Here is a 24927-nt window from a genome sequence, read left to right as displayed (position 1 = left end):
ATCTATCTGCTGAACAAAGCTCCGCATTGGTGACAGGGACAGCATCCGGCCAGTAAACACTCTGCTAGCTCCATTCAGTTGCCCAGACTCCACCCTGCAAGGGATTATGGGGTCATTAAATGATGATGATGATGATGATGGGGTGGGTTGCCCACCATTTTGGTAAATGGTAAATTGCCTGGTTCATATGTGTATTTATTTATTAAATATTTATTTATTTGTATCCTGCCTTTATCATTTTTGCAAATAAGTCAAGGCGGCGAACATATCCCACACAACTTCCTCCTCCTAAAGTCCCCACAACATCAACCCTGTGAGGTAGGTTGGGCTGAGAGATAGAGGGACTGACTGACCCAAAGTCACCCAGCTGCTTTTAAATGCCTAAAACGGGACTAGAACTCACCATCTCCTGTTGATTGGCCCCAAGTCACCCAGCTGATCGCTTATCTCACCGCTGACTCCGGCAACATTACAAAAGTTAAAAACAACAGAAAGAAAACCTCCCCCCAAAGTCCATTATTAGTTCCGAAGTCCATTAGTCCTTCTCCCATTCTTTTTTTCTCAGCAACCTCTTTTGGATTTTTCCAGAAATGGTCTTGGGTAGGTCTTGAACAAACTCGATCTAACGAAAACAGAATGAAATCGTATTTAAAAAAAAAAGAGAGAGAAAACTGTCAGCCCTTCAAGGTTGTCTAAACAAGAAAACTAGGAATTCTAGCTCCTTAAGGCTGCGTTAAGGAAACTTGCGAGTCGGAATGTACATCTATCCTCCTTTGCCTTTACAGTCTAGGAAACTGGGAATGGTCCTTTCTGAGATGCTTGCCACACCCCATTTATTCTGTGGGGGGCAGCTGTCTCTTATCTGATCATTGCCTCCTCCTCCTCCTCCCCTTCCCTGATTTTCAGGACCATTACCAGGGATGGGATTCAAAAATTTTAGCAACAGGTTCTCTGCCTGATTGATGGGTGGGCGTGGCCATGGTGGGCGTGGCCTACTCGGCCTTCTGCACCACAGCAGGGTGGGTGGGTGGCATTTTCACCCTCTCCAGGCTTCGTAGGTTTTTCTTGAGCCTCCGGGAGGGTGAAAACAGCCTCCCCCGGGCTCCGGAAGCCCGTCTCCCACAGAAAAGAAAACACCAGGAGCCACAAAACCCTTTTGACCTCTAAAATGAAGATAGCACTGCATATATATATATATATTTACCTTTATGCTATGTATTAAAAAAACGATAGCATGTTGCATTTATGCAATCAATGAACTGCTACAGAGAAAACAAATTTGTATTTCTGCCGGCAACAAAAATATTTTGAACTCCGAAAAAAAAAAAAAGATGGGTCGAAAACCTCAATAAATTGCATGCCGGCGGGTATCACACATTGGCGGTTGTGACGCATATTTTGAGCGACAGGGAGCCACAGCAGAGGGATGAAAGAGCCACATGTGGCTCCAGAGCCACAGGTTGCTGACCCCTGATCTAAAGCATCCATCTGTTTTTTCATCAACAGATAGAGTTAGCCCACAACTCAGGCTGTAGCCTACATGATGGAGATGGTGTCACTTCAGCAACCTTCAAGGTCCTACCAATGGTTCAAGCCATACAAGACCTAAACTTCCTGTTGTGCCAAGGACTCACCTTTCTGGGGTACTTATATGGAGCTGTGATTTTCTTCACGTGTCCTTGCAGCTCCACACTTAATTTCTCTCTGTCTTGTGATTGGTAGGCAGGCGTTAGGATGATAAAAGCTTTTACCACCTACAGCCACGTCAAGATAAAAGAAGATGAATTAGCAATGACTTTTAAGGTTTGTGCAAGGGTAGCTTTCTGGAACGATAGGATTAATGCTTAATAATAATGTTAGTGATTTTAAAAAAATGATAATACCAATAGAGATAGGAATCCTGGGTGCAATCCCAAAACAACCAGGCCATTCCTCGAACACCGTCGGCATTGACATAACCATCACCAATCAATTGCAAAAAGCAACTTTACTCGAAACAGCTTACATCCTGCGACGATGCCTCTAACACCATCAAATGTCAACATCTACTTATCTCAGATTTTTTTTTTAAGGAAGGACACAATAGATGGATCAAAATGCCAAATCCAAGACATCTGGTTGACTGTATGGCTGAGAAACTGGAGTTGGTCATTTTCAGGACCCTGGAGAGCTCCCCATAGAACTTCATAGACTAAAATAGCACTGGAAAAGAGAGCTGTTGCTTCAATAGATACTGTGCTCAGCATAAGCCTTGTGCGAGGTGATCTCTACCCTTTTGTAATGTGGACTATGGAATAAAATAACCCAATCTGAAGACTTTCCTTGATTGAGAAACTATAGAAGCCAAGGAAGACTGGTCACGAAATCTAAAATCTCAAATTGTGGGAGACCATGGCCTCGGATGAATAGAATAGAATAGAATAGAATAGAATAGAATAGAATAGAATAGAATAGAATAGAATAGAATAGAATAGAATAGAATAACAGAGTTGGAAGGGACCTTGGAGGTCTTCTAGTCCAACCCCCTGCTTAGGCAGAAAACCCTACACCACTTCAGACAAATGGTTATCCAACCTCTTCTTAAAAACTTCAAGTGTTGGAGCATTTACAACTTCTGGTGGCAAGTTGTTCCACTGATTAATTGTTCTCACTGTCAGGAAATTTCTCCTTAATTTTGGGTTGCTTCTCTCCTTGATTATTTTTCACCCATTGCTTCTTGTCCTACCCTCAGGGGCTTTGGAGAATAGCTTGACTCCCTCTTCTTTGTGGCAGCCCCTGAGATATTGGAAGACTGTTATCATGTATCTCCTAGTCCTTCTTTTCATTAAACTAGACATACCCAATTCCTGCAACTGTTCTTCATATGTTTTAGTCTCCAGTCCCCTAATCATCTTTGTTGCTCTTCTCTGCACTCTTTCTAGAGTCTCCACATCTTTTTTACATTGTGGTGACCAAAACTGAATGCCTTATTCCAAGTGTGGCCTTACCAAGGCATTATAAAGTAGTATTAACACTTCACATGATCTTGATTCTATTTCTCTATTTATGCAGCCTAGTGCTGTGTTGGCTTTTTTGGCAGCTGCAGCACACTGCTGACTCATATTTAAGTAATTGTCCACTAAGACTCCAAGATCCCTCTCACAGTTACTACTGTTGATTAAGGTACCACATATACTGTACCTGTGCATTTTGTTTTTCTTGCCTAAATGTAGAACCTTACTTTTTTCATCATTATATTTCATTTTGTTAGATAGCACCCAATGTTCAAATCTGTCAAGATCCTTCTGTATCTTGAGCCTCTCTTCTGGAGTGTTGGCTATTCCTGCCAACTTGGTGTCATCTGCAAATTTGGTGAGTTCCCCATGTATCCCCATCCATGAGAAAGCACATAGGAGTGGTGAGGGATTCTCAGCAATTCGGTGACCTGGAGTGATTATGTCCTACATCCTTGTTGGGTTCTTCACCCAGAGGACATAACACACAGCATTATGGACACTTTACCTCTCCTCTGATGGGATCTGGGCTGCTAACAACAGCGGCTTCAGCTACTGCAGGGTGCTTCATCAAAGCGTGCTCCACTTCAAATGGGCCAATGCGATATCTAAACAGGAGAATACCATAAATCAAGGGAGATTCTGTGGATTGAAGGTCAAAAGCTCCAATCTGATCTCTGAAGAGTCGCTGCCCATCATTGGTTACCCAGATGTTGATAGGCCAAAGGTTAATGGATACTGGGAGCTACCACATAGAATTAAAATACTTCATTGCTTTCCAAATTTAACAGGAAGCATTTGATTTTGGCAAGTTATTGTGCCTGATGTGTTTATCTAGAACTTGCTTTTATACTTCAGTTGAAGGAGCCAAAGTACCTCTGAGCATGTACCGAAAGTAGAACATGGAAATTGGAAGGTCACTGAATGGAAAGAGCCAATCTCAGTACACACCTTGGAGACCTCAAAATTTCGCTTCATTGGTGGAAATGTTTTAATAGTGCTGATGGAATTGTTGACCTCATTTCCATGAGTTTTGATTTTATTCACGTTGATGGAATCTCTCTCTCTCTCTCTGTGGTGTGTGTGTGTGTGTGTGTGTGTGTGTGTGTTTGGAGATGGGGGTGGTAGTCTATCATTGTGGTACAAGATTGAGTATCTGGCCTATGAATGCATCTAGATTTTGCATTGCTATTGTTGGCATTAAGCATCTCAGATATCTTGCAAAGCATTAGCAAACAAAGTCTACCCAGAAGACAAGATGATATCATCTGCTCTTGCAGTGAACTGGACGTATCCATCTTCATCCATGAGTCCTCTATCTCCAGTGATGTAGTAGTCCCCACGTTCGGTACCGGCGGTTTTTTCCGGATCATTCTAAGGACAAAGAAGCAGGCAATCCACACCTCACATTCTTGCCTGGGTGGCTACAACTTCGAGTGAGGCCACACTTGGAAATGTGATCCATCACTGGATTATCATAGGGTGGAAACCCCATAGGCTCTGCGTGGGCCATAGTAGCCTCATCATTCAGCTTGTTGAAACCCACTGGATCATTAAAGTAGAACGTTCTCAACCATCTCTGTTCAAACCTCTTCCCCACCTCCCTGGTCATTGGTCAGCAATTATCCAATCAGATCTCCCTATGTTCACCACCTCGGTATCACTGATTTGCCCAAAGTGGACTGGTGTGGGGTGGTCTTGGAACCAACAATTGTCACCTTTGTTGTAGCTTTCCAACTTCCATGTTGGGAACCGAGATGGACCGAAGCTTCGTTTGAAGCTTCATCTTTGGTTCATTTCTGTAGCTTCTTCTCAATCATTATTAGGGACAATGGCTGGGGGTGTCTCCCCTAACCTCTTCTACTTCTTGAAATTTGCTCTGTTGTTTGAGGGGGGTTCTTCCTTACCACATAACCACTGAAAAGACCCACAGGTTTTTGCGGCTTGATCTTCACGGCGATGTCTCCTTCTTCTCCAGGAGGAAGACGGTTGTTATTTTCATCAATGATCTAGAAAGAAATGGTCATTCAAGATTCCTTTTTGATTTTGATTTTTTTTTTTTTTTTGGAGAGGACCATGGGTGGACTTCAAAATTTTTAGTAAGGGGTTCTCTGGCCGTGGCCATGGTGGGCGTGGCCTAGTCAGCCTCCTGCACCACGGGGGGGGGGCGTTTTTGCCCTCCCCAGGCTCCAGAGGCTTTCCTCAAGCCTCTGGGAGGGTGAAAATGGCCTCCCCAGGCTCCGGAGGCCCTTCCTGAACTTCCGGTAGGCTCATTTTTCACCCTTCCTGAGCCTCCTTGCGTGCCCTGCACTTACCTGCATCCAAAACGGGCTGCGTGGGGGCTCCTGGGAGGGGAGGGGCAGGAGGGGCGGGGCCAGCCAGGAGTGGGATTTGCGGGGGGTCTCCAAACTGCACAGAATCTTAGCTAGAGGTTCTCCCGAACCCCTGCGAACCCCCAGCAGCCCACCCCTGGACAGGACCTCCTTGGCTAGCAGATTCATCGTAATGCACAATTCTCATGGTATTAGGTTATGCTATGCCAAGGAATTTTCCCACCTTATAATTCAGGTAGTCCTCGACTTACGACCACAACCGAGCCCCGAATTTCCGTTGTGAAGTGAGCAATTTGGTTGGTGAGTTTTGCCCCGTTTTGCAACCTTTCTTGCCACTGGAGTTAATCGAATCACTCGCAGCGGTTAACTTAAAAACATGATTGTTAAGTGAATCTGCCTTTCCCCATTTTAAATTGCTCGTCCGAAGGTTGCAACAAAAGGGATCATATGACCCCGGGATTCAGCAACCATCATAAACGTGAATCAGTTGCCCAGTGTCTGAATTTTGATCATATGACGCCAGGGATTCTGCAGTGGTTATTAAGTGTGAAAAATAGACATAACCTCCTTTTTTCAGGTTCATTGTAACTGCGAAAGTGTCAGGGCTTTGATCGATCCCATTTTTGGCTCTGAGACAATCACCCTGATTTAATTAGAGGTTGGACCATGGCTTCTCCAAATTGCAATATTCTGAAATAAAACCCGAAGAAAGTATTCTCTAATAAAACTCATTTATTTGTTATAAAGAAAATAAAACACCTCACTAACTAAGAAAAGTAATTGTTACATTTTGAAATATAGTTCGTGCCAGCTGCTTTCTCAGCAGCCGACACCTCCGTGGCAAGAGAACAAAGGAAGGAGTGTGAAGGAATGTGGGTGGATACGGATACACGATAAGAAGTTGGCAAGCTACGGAAAGTCTGACAGTCCAGAAATAATTAGCTCAGCTGGTAAATAAAAGAATGAAGTGACAGAAAGGTCACTAAACGAACGGTTGTAAGTTGAAGACTACCTGTATTGATGATCATCATCATCTTCATTTAACGACCCCATAATCTCTTGCGGCATGAAGTCTGGGCAACTGAATGGAGCTAGCAGAGTGTTTTAATGGCCGGATGCCCTTCCTGTTGCCATTGTGGAGTTTTGTTTAGCAGACATATTCTCAGTGTGCCCAGAGAGAGAACCCGCAACCTCCTGATTGTGAGGTGAGAGTTTCACCTCTAGGCCACTGCACTGCTCCACTACCTGTATTGATGATATCCATGACAAAATGGACTTACCTGGAGATCAACGCCAGAAAGAGGTTTTCCAATAAATCCAGGTTTAATTTTCATCCCTTTTCCGGTGCTGCATAGAATGGACTGTGAGGATAAATTATAGGAGTGCAATTAAGTTATACTTATTATCCAAATTTTGATCATGTGACTCTGGGGATGCTGCAATCATTGTAAGGGTGAAGACCGGTTGTAAATCTCTTTTTTTTTTCCCAGGGCCGTTGCAACTTTAAATGGTCGCTAAACATATGGTTGCAACTCGAGGACTTTCTATACTGGATGGATGTGAATTTTTTCAGGGCCTCAACATTGTTTATTGTTTTAACGAATTTTTTGCTTGCTGCCCAGAGTTTCTTCTGCTTCATAAACAAATACCTTTGGGTCAAAAATAAATACCTGAAGGTATCTAGTTGTTTTTAACCAAATTATTTTAAGATTGTTCTGACCTAGGCTTCCTGCAAAAAACACGAGTAGTCCCAAAAACCTCTTTTATTGCAACAGCTGTGAATTCTGTTCATTCACAGATGAGTCCCAAATAGTTGTAAAGAGTCCTTCGGGATAATCATTCGGAAATGAACTAATTGTCTCCTGCAAACTCCCCTCCCCTTTCGCTCCTCTTTATTCCCTATGGGAGGGGCCATTCACTGTCCACTTGTGCCTTTACTCCTGAGTCGACCCTTGTTCCTTAGCTGTTCCCTTCTCCTGGCAGCTCTGCGCATGCGCACGTCGGGAACAGGCTCCAGCTGTTCTTCAGCCTCACTTATCTCCGACTCTGAAGGTAGTTGATAACTGTCAGATGGTCCTGGCTCCATCTCTGCCTCCGAAGCAGAGCACTCATCAGAGCCTTCCCCCGACTCCAGGACTGGCCCATGTTCCACCCCAACCTCCTCACTGTCTCCAAGTCTGCAGCCAGCTCCACTGGCTGCTGGTGGGCCACAACAATCTGGGAAAGTTCCACGCGTTTCTGTTGTGCACCTTTTCACCCTGAACATTTATATTAAAGACACAACTGGTTGCAAACTTACACTTTCTGTCTGCCCGTAGCCTTCATGGATATCCAACCCAGTTTCTTCTTTCCACACTTTGAGCTCTTCTAGATTACTTGGTTCTCCACCACTCAAGCAAGTCTGCAGACTCTTGAATTTATACCTGAACGAAGAGAAGGAGAAAGCAATATTCTTCTGAGAAAGGATCTTCAAGTAGATCGATGAACTCCAAAACATGAACAATGGATCACTTGGATTGATTACAGATTGACCTTGACTTACAACAGTTCATTTAGTGATTGTTGGACGTTACAATGGCACCCAAAAAAAGAGACTTATGACCATTTTTCACACTTACGACTGCTGCAGCATGTGATCAAAATTCAGACGCTTGGCTATGACAGTTGCAATGTCCCGGAGTCCCTTTTACAAACCTCCTGACCAGCAAAATCAATGGGGAAGCCGAGTTCATTTCACGACCGTGTTACTAATTTAACAATGGCAGTGATTGGCTTAGCAAATGTGGCAAGAAAGGTTGTAGAATGGGGCAAAATTCACTTAACAAATGTCTCACTTAGCAACAGAAATGTTGGGCTCAATTGTGATCACAAGTCAAGGACTACCCTTATATCAGGGGTAGGATCAGCAGGATCTGACAGAAAACCGGTAGCGGAATATTGAGTAGTTTGGGGAACCGGCAAATACCACCTCTGGCTGGCCCCAGAGATGGGTGGGAATGGAGATTTGGCAGTATCCTTCCCTCAGGAGTGGGGTGGGAATGGAGATTTGGCAGTATCCTTCCCTCAGGAGTGGGGTGGGAATGGAGATTTGATAGTATCCTTCCCTCAGGAGTGGGGTGGGAATGGAGATTTGATAGTATCCTTCCCTCAGGAGTGGGGTGGGAATGGAGATTTGGCAGTATCCTTCCCTCAGGAGTGGGGTGGGAATGGAGATTTGGCAGTATCCTTCCCTCAGGAGTGGGGTGGGAATGGAGATTTGGCAGTATCCTTCCCTCAGGAGTGGGGTGGGAATGGAGATTTGATAGTATCCTTCCCTCAGGAGTGGGATGGGAATGGAGATTTGGCAGTATCCTTCCCTCAGGAATGGGGTGGGAATGGAGATTTGATAGTATCCTTCCCTCAGGAGTGGGATGGGAATGGAGATTTTGCAATATCCTTCCCCTGCCACGCCCACCAAGCCACGCCCACAGAACAGGTAGTAAAAAAATGTGGATTTCACCACTGCCTTATATGCCGTTAAGCTGGTGTCATTTGTTAGCAACGACATAGATCAGGGATGGGGAAAGATGCCTCCTTCATGACTTGTGGACTTCAATTCCCAGAATTCCTGAGTCAGCCGCCATGCTCTGGGATTTGAAGACCATAAAGGGGCCATCGTTCCCCACCTCCGACACAGATAAGATCTTCTCTGGGATAAGTATTTTGTCCCCATCCCGGTCCTTCACATCTTCCAAACGTGAGACAAAATTGCACAAGAGCTAAAACACCACAAAATGGTGTTTTTCCTACGCAAATGAGTTGTACCTGCTAACATCATGTTGGAGCAGCATCCGAAATATGGTTGGTGTGCCACAAAAGGTCGTCACCGGATACTTGGCAAGGGTCTGAGTAAAAGGGAGGAAGCCATTTTTAATACCATGGAGTGAGATTTGACAGTGGGCACAGAGAAATATAATTGAGTAATACGTATGCAAATAACCAGGGGTGGGCTTCAAAAATTTTAGCAAGGGGTTCTCTGCCTGGTTGCTGGGTGGGCATGGCCATGGTGGGTGTGGCCTAGTCAGCCTTCTGCACCATGGTGGGGGGGGGGCGTTTTTACCCTCCCCAGGCTTCGGAGGCTTTTCTCGAGCGTCCAGGAGGGCAAAAACAGCCTCCCCGATGCTCAGTCCTGCCAAAGTTCTTTTCTTGGCAAAAGTTCAGAAGCAAGAGAGCTGACACGAACAAATGTAGCAACGTTGCTTTCCTACAAAGATCCCAAGAGCCATTGCTGCTCTTTTAAGCCTTCTGGGAAGGGCCGATCATCTCCTGGCCTTACTCCCGAGTCGTCCTTTTTGCTTCAGCTGCTCTTGCCTTCTGGCAGCTCTTCACATGCGTGCACTAGGAACAGGCTCCTCCTGTTCCTCTGCCTCTCTGCTATCTGCCTCTGGAGGCTCCGGAGTCCGCGCATCACTCCCAGATGGGCCTGGCCCCATCTCTGCCTCCGACGCAGAGTCTCTAGGCCGTCCCCAGCCTCCAGGAGTGGCCCATGATTCTCCCCCGTCACCTCACTGTCCAACTCCTCTGCCAGCTCTGCAGGCTGCTGGCGGACCACAACAATCATTGACTATCTGTATGGGACTTTTCAAATAAGGCACCTCAGTTCTTACCTCCAAAACTACTTTGGGATCAAACTGGAGAAAACCATGTTGAAATATACACGATCCTTGGCTCCAAGGAGAGTAGAAAGATCCTACGGCAAATTTTATCCAGCCAGGATCAGAAAGACCCCACATAATGTCCGAAGAAGTCAGACTCATCCATTCTCTGTTAATAATAATTAAAAAAACCCAATAGATATTCTGTGAATGACATTAAAACTCAAACTATAGAGTGGTGCAGTGGCCTAGAGGTAGAACTCTCGCCTCACAATCAGGAGGCTGTGAGTTCGATCCTAAGTAGAGGCAGATATTTCTCTCTCTGGGCACAATGAGAATATATCTGCTGAAAAAATAAACTCCGCACTGGTGACAGGAAGGGCATCTGGCCAGTAAAACACTCAGCTCCATTCAGTGGACCAGACTCCACCCTGCAAGGGTTTATGGGGTCATTAAAAGAAGATAGTGATGATTAAGACTCAAACTATAGCAGCCATTGTAGGGGTCATCATTCTCGAAAGGGATCACGTCACAGAAGCCGCGAGTTTATTCAGAAAATGCTACACAGGTAGTCCTCGACTTAAGACCACAATCGAGCCCAAAATTTCTGTTGCTAAGCGAGATGTTTGTTAAGTGAATTTTGCCCCATTTTCTTGTCCTAGTTGTTAAGTAAATCACTGCAGCTGTTAAGCTAGTCACACAGTTGTTAAGTGAATCTGGATTCCTTGTTGAGATGGTCGCAAAAGGGAATTACGTGACCCTGGGACTCTGCAACCGTCATAAATATGAGTCAGTTGCCAAGCTTCTGAAGCTTGATCACGTGACCATGGGGATGTTGCAATGGTCATGAATGTGAAAAACGGTCGGAATTCATTTCTTTCGGTGCTGTTGTAACTTCGAACGGTCACTAAACGAACTGTTGTAAGTTGAGGACTTCCTCTATATTTCTGGTCCTCTCTGCAGCTAATCCTGCAGTGGTTCATTCTCTAATATCTTACAAATCAGGATACTGCAATGAGTATTGGAAGGCTGCAATTGAAAATTGCCCAGAATAGTACAGATAGCAGAAGTTGTGATCATGTGACCACAGGATCAGGGGTGAAATCCAGTAGGTTCTGACAGGTTCTGGAGAACCGGTAGCAGGAATTTTGAGCAGTTCAGAGAACCAGTAGTAGAAATTTTGAGTAGTTCGGAGAACTGGCAAATACCACCTCTGGCTGGCCCCAGAGTGGGGTGGGAATGAGGATTTTGCAATATCCTTCCCCCGGAGTGGGGTGGGAATGGGGATTTTGCAGTACCCTTCCCCTGCCCACCAAGCCATGCCCACAGAACCGGTAGTAAAAAAAAATTGGATTTCACCACTGCACAGGATGCTACAAGCCGTCATACATGCAAACTGGTTGCAAAGCACCCAAATGGCAATCACGTGACTACAGATGTGGTACCGCGACAGTCGTAAATGCGAGTACAGTTTGTAAAGCATCTTTTTTTTGAGGCTAATGTAACTTCGAAACCTTGCAACTTGGAACCAACGAATGGATTGTAAGTCAAGGACCACCTGCAATCAATCAATCAATCCATGAAGAAATATATAGAGGTCGGTCAAATGCAGACCCATAGAACTACCTTGCAGTAGTGGCCAGCCCAAACCCCAAACTGCCTTGCGAATGCTGCACCATTTTGGGGTAGCCCATGGTCCCACTGGTGAAGTAGATGGTCATCGGATCAAGGCTCTTCGTCTGAACAGGTTGATGCCGGTCGGAGGCGGCTCTGCAAAACAGAAGCAGGGCAACTCCAAAGGTACTTTATTCAAAAGGCAACTGAACTATCTATCTGTGGTTTCCGACGTCCCGATATAGTCAGTTGACGCCATCTCTGACTATTGGGGGCGAATCACTGGCCCCCACGGAGAGGGCTCGCAACTTGGGCGTCCTCCTGGATTCACGGCTGTCTTTAGAAGAGCACTTGACGGCCGTGACCGGGAGGATTTTCTATCAGGTTCGCCTGATTCGCCAGTTGCGTCCCTTTCTGGATCGGGACTCGTTACGCACGGTCACTCATGCCCTCGTCACCTCCCGCCTGGACTATTGTAATGCTCTCTACATGGGGCTCCCCTTGAGGAGCACCCGGAGGCTCCAACTGGCGCAGAGTGCGGCCGCGCGGGTGGTAATGGGAGCGTCATGGCACTCCCATGTGACACCTCTCCTGCGCAAGCTGCACTGGCTCCCGGTGGTCTTCCGGGTGCGCTTCAAGGTTTTGGTTACCACCTTTAAAGCGCTCCATGGCTTAGGACCTGGTTATCTACGGGACCGCCTACTACCACCAATAGCCTCCCACCGGCCAGTACGCTCTCATAGAGAGGGACTCCTCCGGGTGCCGTCAGCCAAACAATGTCGGCTGGCGACCCCTAGGGGGAGAGCCTTCTCTGTGGGGGCACCTACCGTCTGGAATGAGCTCCCCCCGGAGATACGGAGGATCCCGGATCTGCGCACCTTCCGCCGCGCTGTGAAGACTCTTTTATTCCATCAAGCAGGCTTGGCCTAATTTCCTTCCTCTTTTAATATATAAATTTTAAATCTGTTCTTAAATTATTGGGGTGTTTTAATTTGTCTGGGCCAAAATGATTTAATTTGATTTTAACTGGTTTTTTAAATTTTTGTATTTATGTATTTTATTGCTTGGCTGTTCACCGCCCTGAGTCCTTCGGGAGTAGGGCGGTATACAAATCAAAAAAATAAAAAATAAATAATAATAAAATAAATATTGTTTCTTTGAAGACGTTTTGCTTCTCATCCAAGAAGCTTCTTCAGCTCTGACTGGATGGTGGGGAATGGAAGGGTTTATACTCCTTGCAAATAAATCTGGTCATCTGCATTCTTTTTAGAGAGGCACTGAGGCCACTTGGAGGTTTATCTGCAGCAGTTCCAAGAAGGCTCCACATCCATTTGCACCAAGGGTGGGGTGCTGGGGGTTCGGGCGAATCTCTAGCTAAGATTCTGTGCAGTTCGGAGAATCCCCAAATCCACTCCTGGGCCCCACCCACCCCTCCCCTCCCAGGAGTCCCCACACAACCTGTTTTGGATGCAGGTAAGTGCAGGGCGCACACGGAGGCTCGGGGAGGGCAAAAAATGGGTGTACCGGAAGTTCGGGAAGGATGGAAACGTTTCCGGCCTCCAGAGAGCCTCTGGAGCCTGGGGAGTCTGTTTTCGCCATCCCGGAGGCTCAAGGAAAGCCTCCAGAGCCTGGGGAGGGCAAAAACATCTCCCCACCATGGTGCAGGAGGCCGACTAGGCCACACCCACCATGGCCATGCCCACTCAGCAACCGGGTGGAGAACCCGTTGCTAAAATTTTTGAAGCCTGCCCCTGATTTGCACTACTAGGGTGACTCCGAGGACACAGACAAACGTACAAGTGGCCTCAACGACTCTCCAAAAGAATGCAAAAAAAGCATCTTTGGGACAATCATGACCTGGATGACTGAGAAGCTCCATAGATATTTAGAGGCAGAGAAGGTTAGCAGAGCCAAGCAACATATGGAGTTTAGCCCAAGAAATCTCTAAATTGGAGTAGAAATGGACATACGAGGACTACCTGTACACAATAAAGCTTGTGCATTTAGATACTATTTGACAGAAATGCCAGGATTTTCATCATCTATATGTAATAACGTGTTTTCCCGAAAATAAGACTCTGTCTTATATTTTTTGAACCCCGAAATAACTGCTTGGCCTTATTTTCGGGGAGGTCTTATTATTTTGGGGCACGTGGAGCAAGACAGGGATCCTTTTGCTGTCTTACCTGATTTCCAGCTTTGTTTTCCTAACCAGAGGAAATTTTTTTTTTATTTTAATTTAATTTGTATACCACCCTTCTCCCAAAAGGGACTCAGGGTGGTGAACAGCCAAATTAAAATACATACAATAAAAAGTTAAGAGATTAAATCAATTGGCCTCCCAATTTAAAACCCCAAGTCTATAAAATTTAAAAATCCCATTAAAAACCATTTAGGCTAGGCCGGCTTGCTGGAATAAATAAGTCTTCAGGGCCTTATGGAAGGTCCGGAGGTCCAGGATCAGTCGTATTCCAGGAGGTAGCCTATTCCACAGGGCGGGTGCCCCCACAGAGAAGGCTCTCCCCCTGGGGGCCGCCAGCATACATTGCTTGACCGACGGCACTCTGAGGAGACCCTCTCTGTGAGAGCGTATTGGCCAGTGGGAGGTTATTGGTAGCAGCAGGCGGTCTCGTAAGTACCCTGGCCCTAAGCCATGGAGCGCTTTAAAGATGAGAACCAACACCTTGAAGCGCACCTGGAAGACCACCGGCAGCCAGTGCAGCTCGCGCAGGAGAGGTGTTACATGGGAGCGCCACATCGCCACGTCGCAGGGACGGCTGTGCATGCATTTAAATATTTTCGGGGAGGGCTTATTTTCTGGGAAGGTCTTATTTTTTGGGAAACATGGTATTTACAGACGATATCTCTTGGTGTCACAAAGGTCTTGAAGCGACAGTAAGGATACTCACTGTAGCAAATCATGGAAGTTTAGCCAACCTTCCCTTTTGCTGGTCTTGGAAACCAGGATCCGAGTTTTCAGCCAGCTGCATTCTGACCCCACGGCATCTACAAACGGCGCAGTAGCCTCGTTGGCAACAATACAGCTGACTTTGGATTGCTGGAGTCTGTATAATATGTCTGGAGCGGTCAAAAGGATTGTAGCTGGAATGAAGACAATGCCTGGCAAAGCAGAACAAAGGACTGTGAGACCAGGGGTGAAATGTAAAATTAGTTACTACCGGTTCGGTAGGCATGGCTTGGTGGTGGTGGTGGTAATGTGACTGGGTGGGCATGGCCAACTTTTTTTTTTTTTTTAACTTTTCAAAGCATTTTTTCTAATGCTTTGAAAAGCCTCTGCTGATCAGGCAACTCCGCTGGGATCGTCAGAGACTTTTCAAAGCATTTTTTTTTACCACCTCTTCAGCCAAGAGGTTGCAGAAAAAAAGGCTTTGAAAAGCCTCTGACGATCCCAGCTGAGCTACGCGATCATCAGAGGCTTTTTTTTTTTACTTTTAAAAGAATTTTTTCGTTGGAAGAGGTTGTAGAAAAAATACTTTTAAAAGTAAAAAATAAAAAAAAAGTCTCTGATGATCGTGCGGTTCAGCTGGGCATGGTGGTGGTGGGGGGTGGGGCAGGGATTTTTGCTACCGGTTCTCCGAACCACCCACCGCCATCGCTACCGGATCGGGCGATCCGGTCTGAACCGGGAGGATTTCACCCCTGCTGTGAGAAAAAAAGGAAGAGAGGGAATCGATAGAATAGAGTAGAGTAGAGTAGAAGTAGTAGAGGCTTAAAATGTCACAAAAAGGCGACGTCATGACATCCGTGTGGGTGGGCGGAGCTTCCCGCAGCCGCTGCTATAGAACTGGCTGGATTTTGTCCCTGATCAGCACCCTTTGGACTGACCTGTTCGGATGCAAGCCAAGCTGAGCAGCCACCACTCGGGGACCCTTGGAAGTATCATGAGGAGTCGATCTCCCTTGTGCAGGTTACAGGCCTCTGAGAGCACAGTGGCAGTTTTCCTAGATAAGTAGCTCAGCTCCTCAAAGGTCCACTTCACCTCTTCATCGTTCTCTGTGACCCACCAGAGGGCTGGATTGGAAGGTCTCTTCCCTTCCTGGCAGACAATGTAGGAGAAATGATATTACGGACGTCCTCAGAGATAAGAACGGTCTCCTGGTCTTGAAAGTCTGACTGAGCAGAAAATCTTTACCGCATTTTTCCTTTCCTTTTAACAACCCTGTAATCCCTTTGGAGAATGGAGAATGGAGCGTTTGCTAGCCGGATGCCCTTCCTGACGCCTACACGGAGTTCACAGCAGATATATATATATATATATATATATATATATATATATATATATATATATATATATATATATATATATATATATATATATATATATATATATATATATATATATATATATATATATATATATATATATATATATATATATATATATATATATATATATATATATTTAATTTGATTTATATGCCGCCCTTCTCCGGAGACTCAGGGCGGCTTACAATGCGTTAAGCAATAGCCTTCATACTTTTGTATATTTTATACAAAGTCAGCTTATTGCCCCCACAAACTGGGTCCTCATTTCACCTACCTTAGAAAGGATGGAAGGCTGAGTCGACCTTGAGCCTTGGAGAGATTCGAACCAGCAGAAATTGCAGGCAGCTGTGTTAATAACAGGGTGCACTAAACCACTGTACTATCAAGGCTCTTGATCCTTGCATCTGTATCCTTGCATCTGATAGTTTTGTATCCTTGCATCTGATAGAGAAATATCAGTCACTGCCTAGAATTGAACTCTCAACCTTCTGAGTGGGAGACGGGTGTCTTCACTTCTAGGCCACTGCAGCGCTCAATAAATTTTACTGGATTACTTGGGACCAATGGTAGAATGGTATTGATAGGTAGAGGTAGCCATTGACTTACAGCCATTTGTTTAGTGGCGGTTCGACGTTACAACGGCCATGAACAAAGTGACTTACAATTGATCTTTGCAGTGATGACGGTTGATCAAAATTCAGGCGCTTTGCAACCAGCACATATTTACGATGGTCATGTGATCACCACTCGTGAGCCACCCAGCCGGCTTTTGACAAGCAAGGTCAATGGAGGGGAAAGCCAAATTCGCTTAACAGCTGCATGATTTACTTAACAACTGCAAGGATGACCTTAACAACCATGGCAAAAAAGGTCGTAAAATCTGGTGCAACTAACTTAACGACTGTCTTGCTTAGCAATGGAAAATTCTAATCATTTGCATGTGGTGATCATGTGACCCCGGGATGCTATCGCTGTTATAAATATATGCCGGCTGCCAATCTTGATCATGTGACCATGGGGACGCTACAACGGTTGCAAATGCAAGAAACAGTCGTAAATCACTTTTTCAGCGCCATTGTAATTTCAAGTGGTCACACTAAATCAGTGTTTCCCAAACTTGACCCTTTGAAGATGTATGGACTTCAACTCCCAGAATTCCTCAACCAGGCATACTGGCTGGGGAATTCTGGGAGTTGAAGTCCATGCATCTTAAAATAGCCAAGTTTGGGAAACACTGCACTAAATGAATGGCTGTAAGTTGAGAACTATTTGTATAATGATTAAATCAACAGCCGGAATTAACTACGGTTAATTGTCAGAGTCGCCTTAAAGTTGAATTCTTTCTCTATATGCAGTAGTAGCCAAAATTGTGGAAACCTTTTGGGAAAAGTGTATTTTCTAAAACTAGCTAATAACACCACTTTTTTGGGGGGGAGTAGTACCTTAAAATTATATATCAGTGGAAAGATAATTGAATCAAGGATGTAATGCAATAACTTTGATGAAGGATTTGCTATTAGAATAGCAGTTGCTGTATAAAGAAGAAAAGTGAAACACATAGAAAAAATGAGATATACACAAATGACCACCATAGAAAAAACGAGATATATGAAAATTATCCCCATGTCAGTTAATGCTTAGTTGGGTAACCTTTAGCATGAATTACAGCCTTACAACATCTTCTCATGGAGGGAACCAAGTCTTTGAGTTCTGCAGCTGTTATAATGTGAAACCAAGATGGAATGATGGCTTCTATTAACTGGGTTTTATTGCTGGGTCGCTTCTGACTAACCAGTTTCTTTAGTCGGCTCCATAGATTTTCAATTGGGTTAAGGTCTGGGCTATTCCCAGGCCATTCCAGCAATAGAATAGGTTTATCTTGAAACTCCAAAAAAAAAAAAAAGTGGTGTTATTAGCCATCAAACCTCAAAAATACACTTTTCCCAAAAGGTTTCCACAACTTTGGCCACTACTGTACTATCAGAGAATTAAAAGGAAAGTGAATAGAAATTCTCAAGAAATTTAATGCAACCTTACCTTTTCTCTTTGGCTCCATTTATCAAGGACGTCGCTTGCAAAATTAAAATATTCTGGCAAATCTCTGTCTCGAGGCTCAGAATCTAAGTTAGCCAGAGATGTAAATGCATGAGTGGTTTGACTGTTGAATCTGCAAGGGAACGTAGGAAGACCGGCAGCCTGGAGCCGAGGAAGTCTGGAGAGAAACTTCATAGCACCAACCATGGGGAATAGCTCGTCTAGCTAAAGTAAACAGGGAGTAAAATTGAAGGAGCTAATTGTGATGAAAGTTTGAACAAGGAAGCCAATGAGCTTGTGTAGGCTCCATGCTGCCTAACAGACAAGTAGAAATTTATTTTTATAGCCTCGAGTCTTAGACTGTAATAGTAGGGATGGCCTTGATAGACCTTGGTAGATCTTGGTAGCCATGAAGATCTTGGAAAAGAGATTCAAATGTTGAGATGTGTCTATATCTATAGTGATCAGAATTATCAAATCATGGTATTTCCTTGGCTATTCTATAGAAGCAAAAAGATTTTGAAGACACAGGATAGGAAAACTATTGATAGTTTTTGAAGCTACGTGTTGGAGAATGCCAAGGACAGCCAAGAAGATGTTGAAATGTGGGGTCCTTGGTGTTTATTACAGATTAACAGAGTTGGAAGGGACCTTGTAGGTCATCTGGCCCAACCCCCCACCCAAGCAGGAGACCCTACACCATTTCTGAGAAATGGCAGTCCAGTCTCTTCTTGAAAGTTTCAAGTGTTCTCTGAGCTTGGTTGTCCTCTTGAAGACATGCCAACAAGCTTAACAGTAAACAGCCCAACCAAAGAACCTCTACGTCTAAGACCACTTCCACCAACATTGACGGTGAAAAACAATTAGAATAATTTGAGAGCAAATCCCATACCTTACTAGCACAGATATTACCTTGTTTGAGTCCTAAAACATCTGCAAGAAAACCACCAAGTTCACCACAAGAGCAGAAAGGACCTTTGATCTCAAGTCTGAGTCAGAAATATTCTCCTTTAGATGTACGAATGGATCATCAAACATCTTTAACGCAGCGTTCTCATCGCTAAGAATCAACAATTATTTGACGGTACATCAATCAATCGAAAAATTAATGTCAGAGGCCCTTCTTTAGAGAATATAATTTTTTAAAGTATAGTTTAACTGATATCTGCTGAGATCCAGCAAAAAACTATACATTAAATCTCAAAATACCTGGGGAATTTATCCGTAAAACCCACAATTAATTTCTGTCCCATTCCTTTTGTGACCTTCTTCAACAAGACAAGATGGATTACTTCATATTTTCACATGCATTTGGAGCAAATCCAGATTATTCTCTCATTTAAAAAAAAAAAAGACTTCTCAATCTGGAGTCTGCAAATGTTTCCAGGCTACAAAAATGTTTAAAATAGAACATGTACCTTTGCAGATGATTTAAAGGCCTCCTCATTAGAAAGCGAGTTCCCGAAAGGAAAGGCATATGACAAAAATTGGATGTTTTTAATGGTGAAGGGATAAATTATTGTTAAAGTTAATGCTTTACTTTGAAACAGAACATCGTATTAGGCAGGGTAAAGGTGATTACATTTTCCTGAATTATTTTGTAATCAAATGTTAATCTTACACTGTGTCCCTCATGTGACAAGTTTCTTTTTCTTTATATAGACTGTGTCAATCAAAGCATGTCAAGATTTTTGCTCTCTGCCTCCTCAATCTTCCTACCACCATCTCCAAGTGTGTTTCAATATTTAGAATTTAGAATAACAGAGTTGGAAGGGACCTTGGAGGTCTTTTTTTAAAAAAGAAAATATTTTTTTATTCAGCATTTACATCTTTAACATCTTTGTTACATTTTTACAGCGTCTTTGGTAATATCTATTTTGTCTTTTGACCAACTATATACATATACATTTTATATATTACTTACTAATTCATATATTCACTACAATATATACATATCTATTACACATTAAGTATTTCGTTCCTCTATAATATCTTCTCTTACGTTTATACGTTTAATACATTGATTTTAGATACTTTCTCCAGCCAACTATACCATCTATCCCATGTTTAATAATAAATTGTTTCCTCTCGGTCTTTACGTTCCATTGTTAATTTATCTGCTTCTGCACATTCTAGCACCTTCTTTTATAATCATCGTATTTGATGGAGCAAATCGATGGAGCAAATCGTTGTTTCCAGCTATGTGCAAATGAAGATTGCACAAAGAATTTGTGCAACATCTTCTTAAAAACTTCCAGTGTTGGAGCATTCACAACTTCTGGAGGCAAATGGTTCCACTGATTAATTGTTCTAACTGTCAGGAAATTTCTCCTTAGTTCTAAGTTGCTTCTCTCCTTGATGAGTTTCCACCTGTTGCTTCTTGTCCTGCCTTCAGGTGCTTTGGAGAATAGCTTGGCTCCCTCTTGACTTCCTTTTCTTTGTGGCAACCCCTGAGATATTGGAAGACTGCTATCATGTCTCCCCTAGTCCTTCTTTTCATTAAACTAGACATACCCAGTTCCTGCAACCGTTCATCGTATGTTTTAGCCTCCAGTCCCCTAATCAGCTTTGTTGCTCTTCTCTGCACTCATTTGAAATGATGGGATGGATGGAACATTTTCCATCCAATCCCACAAAAATAAATCTATTGAAATGATATTCCAAAAAAATGTGGCAATCACAATTTTGGCAATCCAGGAAGAGAGAGTATTGATCCCTTTGAACTGAAGACTACAGGTAGTCCTGGACCCACGACCCCAATTGAACCCCAAAATTTTGTCGCTAATTGAAATATTGGTTAAGTGAATTTTGCCCCATTCTATGACTTTCCTTGCTGAGGTTGTTAAGTGAAACACTGCAGTTGTTAAGTTAGTAATCCAGTTGTTAAGTAAATCTGGCTTCAATTGAGCCCCAAATTTTTCTTTCCTGTGAGTATCTTGGTGGGGATTCTTGATCTTGTTTCGAACCATGACTTGGTTTAACAGGGAAGGGATTCCTGACTTCTTGCCAAGTATTGTTTACTGCATGGCCTGCGGAAGATGTCAGTCTGGCAGCTCTCCAAGCCTGATAAAGGTCTGTAGTTGTGAAATCTCAGGAAAGACTGTTGGCCGGGACTTCGCTGGAGAAGAATTTCCCTTTAACCTAAATAAAAGAGATTTTATTGGGACAAGGAGTCGGCTTAATGATCTTGGGAGGCCTATGTCAGAACACCGTCAAAGAGTAAAGAATGTCTTAGAGATATCACCCAAAATACTTGGCAGAGCTATATTTTACCCTTTTACCCAACCGTATGCCTCTTTGGATAGTCAGATGAGCAGCATATGAATTTAACAAGAAATGAAATCAATAATTATGGAATCTTCTTAAACGTTGTGCAAATCGGGCTCATAGTCTTCTGACAGGAGCAAGCTTCTGATTATATTACACCATGCAACTACTGGTTGCATGGTGTATGCAATTACTCAGTGGTGGGTTCCTCCCGGTTCGGCCCGCTTCTGCCGAGCTGGTAGCGGCGAGGATATGACATCACTGAACCGGTTCTTTAAAAGAAAAAAAGCCTCTGCCAATCAGGCAACTCAGCTGGGAGCGTCAGAGCCTTTTGAAAGCATTTTTTTACAACCTCTTCGCTGAAGAGGTTGTAGAAAAGATGGTTTTAAAAGTTTAAAAAAAAAAGGCCATGCCCACCCAGTCACATTAACACCCCCCCCACCAAGCCACGCCCACAGAACCGGTAGCAACAAATTTTAGATTTCACCACTGCAGAAAGGCATGTAATTATCTATCACTGCTAGACCAGAATGCAGAAAATAGTCTTGCCTGCAAATTAATCTCTAGATTTGTTTGTAGAGTTAATGGCTTTGTCAGACTGAGAACAGTCTGGAAAGAGGCTTTAAGGAGCACCGTGGATTGCACTGGATGTTATTTTATTTCGTTCTATTTTCCTTTCAGCTGTGACAGACATCATTCAGCTGTCTGGCATAACGCCAGGTGGGAACGCAGGTCTTGCACAGGGAGGGTTGATTTTGCTGAGCTCACCTTTTTACAAATTAAGCATTGCAACCTTCGTTAATACTTAATCACATGAGTCAGCATTTTACTTGAACCCATCTTCTCTTTTTATGAACCTGTCTATATATCATGATTATTAACCCTGCCTCATTCACGTGTGGGACCGTCGGTGTCCAAACTATCAGCTTAATCATTTGTGAACCGAGTATGTGTTAGTCTGTATGACCTAATACAGTGATGGCTAACCTTTTTGCCATCGCGTGCCAAAAGTGGGGGGAGCGTGGGGGGGGGTCGAGCACGCATGTGCCCACACCCACAATTCACTGTGCCCCACCCCCCCGTGCATGCATGTGCGACCCCCCCGCCTGACTCCCGCTTTTGGCACGTGATGGCCCGGTGGGCCCGGTAGGCCTGTTTTTTGCCCTCCCCAGGCTCCAGAGGCTTTCTAGGAACCCGAGTAAGGCGAAAATGGCCTCCCCCGCCCCCCCAGACGCCAGAAATGGCCTGTTTCCCGATTTCTGGTGGGCCTGAAAGACCCGAAAATCAGCTGGCCGGCGTACACATGCACGCTGGAGCTGAGTTACTCGCGTGCCCACAGATATAGCTCCGTGTGCCACCTGTGGCACGCATGCCATAGATTCGCCATCACGGACCTAGTATGATTCCTAGTCAGTTGATCTCCTTTGTAGTTACCCACAGAATTGAAAAGATCAATTCTGGTACCATGTTTCCCCAAAAATAAGATCCTGTCTTATATTTTTTTTGAACCCTGAAATAAGTGCTTGGCCTTATTATCGGGGAGGTCTTATAATTTTGAGGCGCGTGGAGCCATCTTACCTGATTTCCAGCTCTGTCTCCCTAACCCTAACCAGAGGAAATGGCGGGTTAAATATTTTCGGGGAGGGCTTATTTTCGGGGAAACACGGTATCAAAAATGGAAGTTTGTGAATCAGGATATAAATATCTTGGTCGTTTCAGACCGTAAGAAAGCAAAGTTCTGTTATTTAGGCTTCCTTCTAACTATGTAACATTCAGGGTTAATAAATCAGAAGGAATTTTCCGGAGCTGCAGTTTAGGTCTTGGAACAAGGTTTGTTAGCTTAGTGTGTTAGTGTGTTAATACCAGGCTCCTACTTTTTAGCTAACATGGACTAACAGGGTCGTTCTCCGACAGTTTCATTGTTAACATAATTCCGACTAACTTTGAATGATGGTTAATGGGAATGAATACCACAAGTGCAAATTGAAGGTTAGCCTAGATCAGTGTTTCCCAAACTTTTGACATATGTGTACCCCTTCTATAGTTTTCGTAACGCTGAGTACCCCTCATAAAAAACATATGGTACCCCTGGGGGTACGCGTACCACACTTTGGGAAACACTTAGATAACACTGCAATTCTCCGGCGTTTAAACAGCTCCGTGGCTCAACGTCAACTGTTAATGTTCCCGCAGTTTAAAAATGGCCGAACCTGAGCTGCGCGAAGGATGCACAGAAGTTCCCGCCATAATGAGTTGCGATACGATGTACGATGGCCCCAGTTCCCGTGTAAAAACTGCGATACGCGCATATTTTTTCCTTGTTCTGTGGGCGCAGCTAAGCACAGTGCAGTGGATATTCCCACATGATCCCCACCAAACTCCGGTGCAACGCGTACCCCCACCAAACTCTTCCCGTACCCCTGGGGGTACACGTACCACACTTTGGGAAACACTGGCCTAGATGCCTACAGGGTCAACATTCTTACAGTGAGATAATTTTCTATTCATGTAGTTGTCTGGTTGCGCTGTATTCCTTCTTGGAAAAAAATGAACTATCCTACCCATTGGGGGAAATGAGATCTTGAACTGAGAGAAATGTTGATATGTTTAGATTTATCTCCTGCCTTTTGTCTAGTAAAGGGGTGTCAAACTCAAGGCCCATGGTCCAGATCTGGCCTGCGGGGTGCTTAGATCTGGCCCGCGGGGCACCCTGGAAACAGTGAAGGACCGACCCACGGTGCCTCTGCCAGCAGGACAACGGGAGCTCCGTTTTTGCTGGCAGATAGTTTCAGGAGGCCGTCGCAACCGGAAACGGAGCTTGCGAGGGCCACACACGGTTCTCCCAAGCTCTGTTTTCGCTGGCAGAGGATTGCAGGAGGCTGTCGCAGCTGGAAACGGAGCTTGCGAGGGCCGCACATGGTTCTCCCAAGCTCTGTTTTCGCTGGCAGAGGATTGCAGGAGGCCGTCGCAGCCAGAAACGGAGCTTGTGAGGGCCACATACGGTTCTCCCAAGCTCTGTTTTCACTGGCAGAGGATTGCAGGAGGCCGTTGCAGCTGGAAACGGAGCTCAGGAGCCCATTTTTGCTGGCAGAATGCTCGCGCTGCCACAGATGCCCAGACATGAGTGACATTGAGCTGGCCACACCCAGCCTGGCCACGCCCCTCCAGCCCCCACCCCCACCTGAGGTCAAACACAACCCTGATGCGGCCCTCGATGAAATCGAGTTTGACGCCCCTGGTCTAGGACCTCAAGGTAACTTACACAGAGATCGGTTGTGTATCTCGACAATAACCAGAGTCTGTAGATTGAGAAAGGAGAAAAATTTCTAGGAGAGTGATTTGAATCTGGTTCTCCCCAGTCAGAAAGTCCAGCACCTTCACCATCTCACCCCATTCCACTTGTCCTCTAGATCAAGGGTCTCCAATTCCCGGTCCCTAGACCAGCACTGGGCCGCGGCATGCCAGAAACCAGGCCATGCAAACAAGCGAAGCCCCGTCCGCGGGATGCAGGCAGCATATGAAACCATGCCTCCTCCAGTCCACAGAAAAATCTGTCTCCATGGAATTGGTCCCTGGTGGTGTCCAAAAGATTGGGGGCCACTCCTCTAGATTTCTCTTTCATTTTGACACCAACAAGGCTCCGGGTGGCCCCTGACTTGCGCTCTTTCCGCCGTGACCTTAAGACATGGTTATTTCACCAGGCCGGATTGGACTGAAGGGGTTTTTTAAGGGGAGTTATTCGTTTATTTATTTATTTATTTATTT

The 24927-nt window shown here is 44.6% G+C and overlaps 1 protein-coding gene across 3 annotated transcripts; it reads right to left on the bottom strand.

The window, feature by feature from the left end:
• Window positions 1-194: 194 nt before the first annotated feature.
• LOC117670809 (acyl-coenzyme A synthetase ACSM3, mitochondrial-like) lies at window positions 195-19363 on the bottom strand. Of its 3 annotated transcripts, none has more exons than XM_034426258.3 (14): window positions 19314-19363; window positions 17899-18120; window positions 15421-15631; window positions 14484-14694; window positions 11587-11730; window positions 9973-10129; window positions 9131-9210; window positions 7626-7749; window positions 6607-6687; window positions 4901-5002; window positions 4240-4367; window positions 3502-3601; window positions 1635-1754; window positions 195-622 (listed from the first exon to the last, which is right to left on the bottom strand). In XM_034426258.3, exons 2-14 carry the CDS (start codon window positions 18100-18102, stop codon window positions 536-538), a joined length of 1749 nt encoding a protein of 582 aa, XP_034282149.2. In that variant the 5' UTR covers window positions 18103-18120; window positions 19314-19363; the 3' UTR covers window positions 195-535. The 3 variants fall into 3 exon arrangements, with proteins under 3 accessions (XP_034282149.2, XP_034282150.2, XP_087734639.1); XM_034426259.3 differs by lacking the exon at window positions 19314-19363 and adding an exon at window positions 19105-19229; XM_087878513.1 differs by lacking the exons at window positions 9131-9210; window positions 9973-10129.
• Window positions 19364-24927: the final 5564 nt, after the last annotated feature.

This window comes from Pantherophis guttatus, chromosome 14, assembly GCF_059756535.1.
Source record: "Pantherophis guttatus breed Tessera chromosome 14, ASM5975653v1, whole genome shotgun sequence".
Classification (NCBI taxonomy): domain Eukaryota; kingdom Metazoa; phylum Chordata; class Lepidosauria; order Squamata; family Colubridae; genus Pantherophis; species Pantherophis guttatus.
Note: the sequence above shows the minus strand (reverse complement) of the source record. Positions and strands in the feature narration are given on the sequence as shown.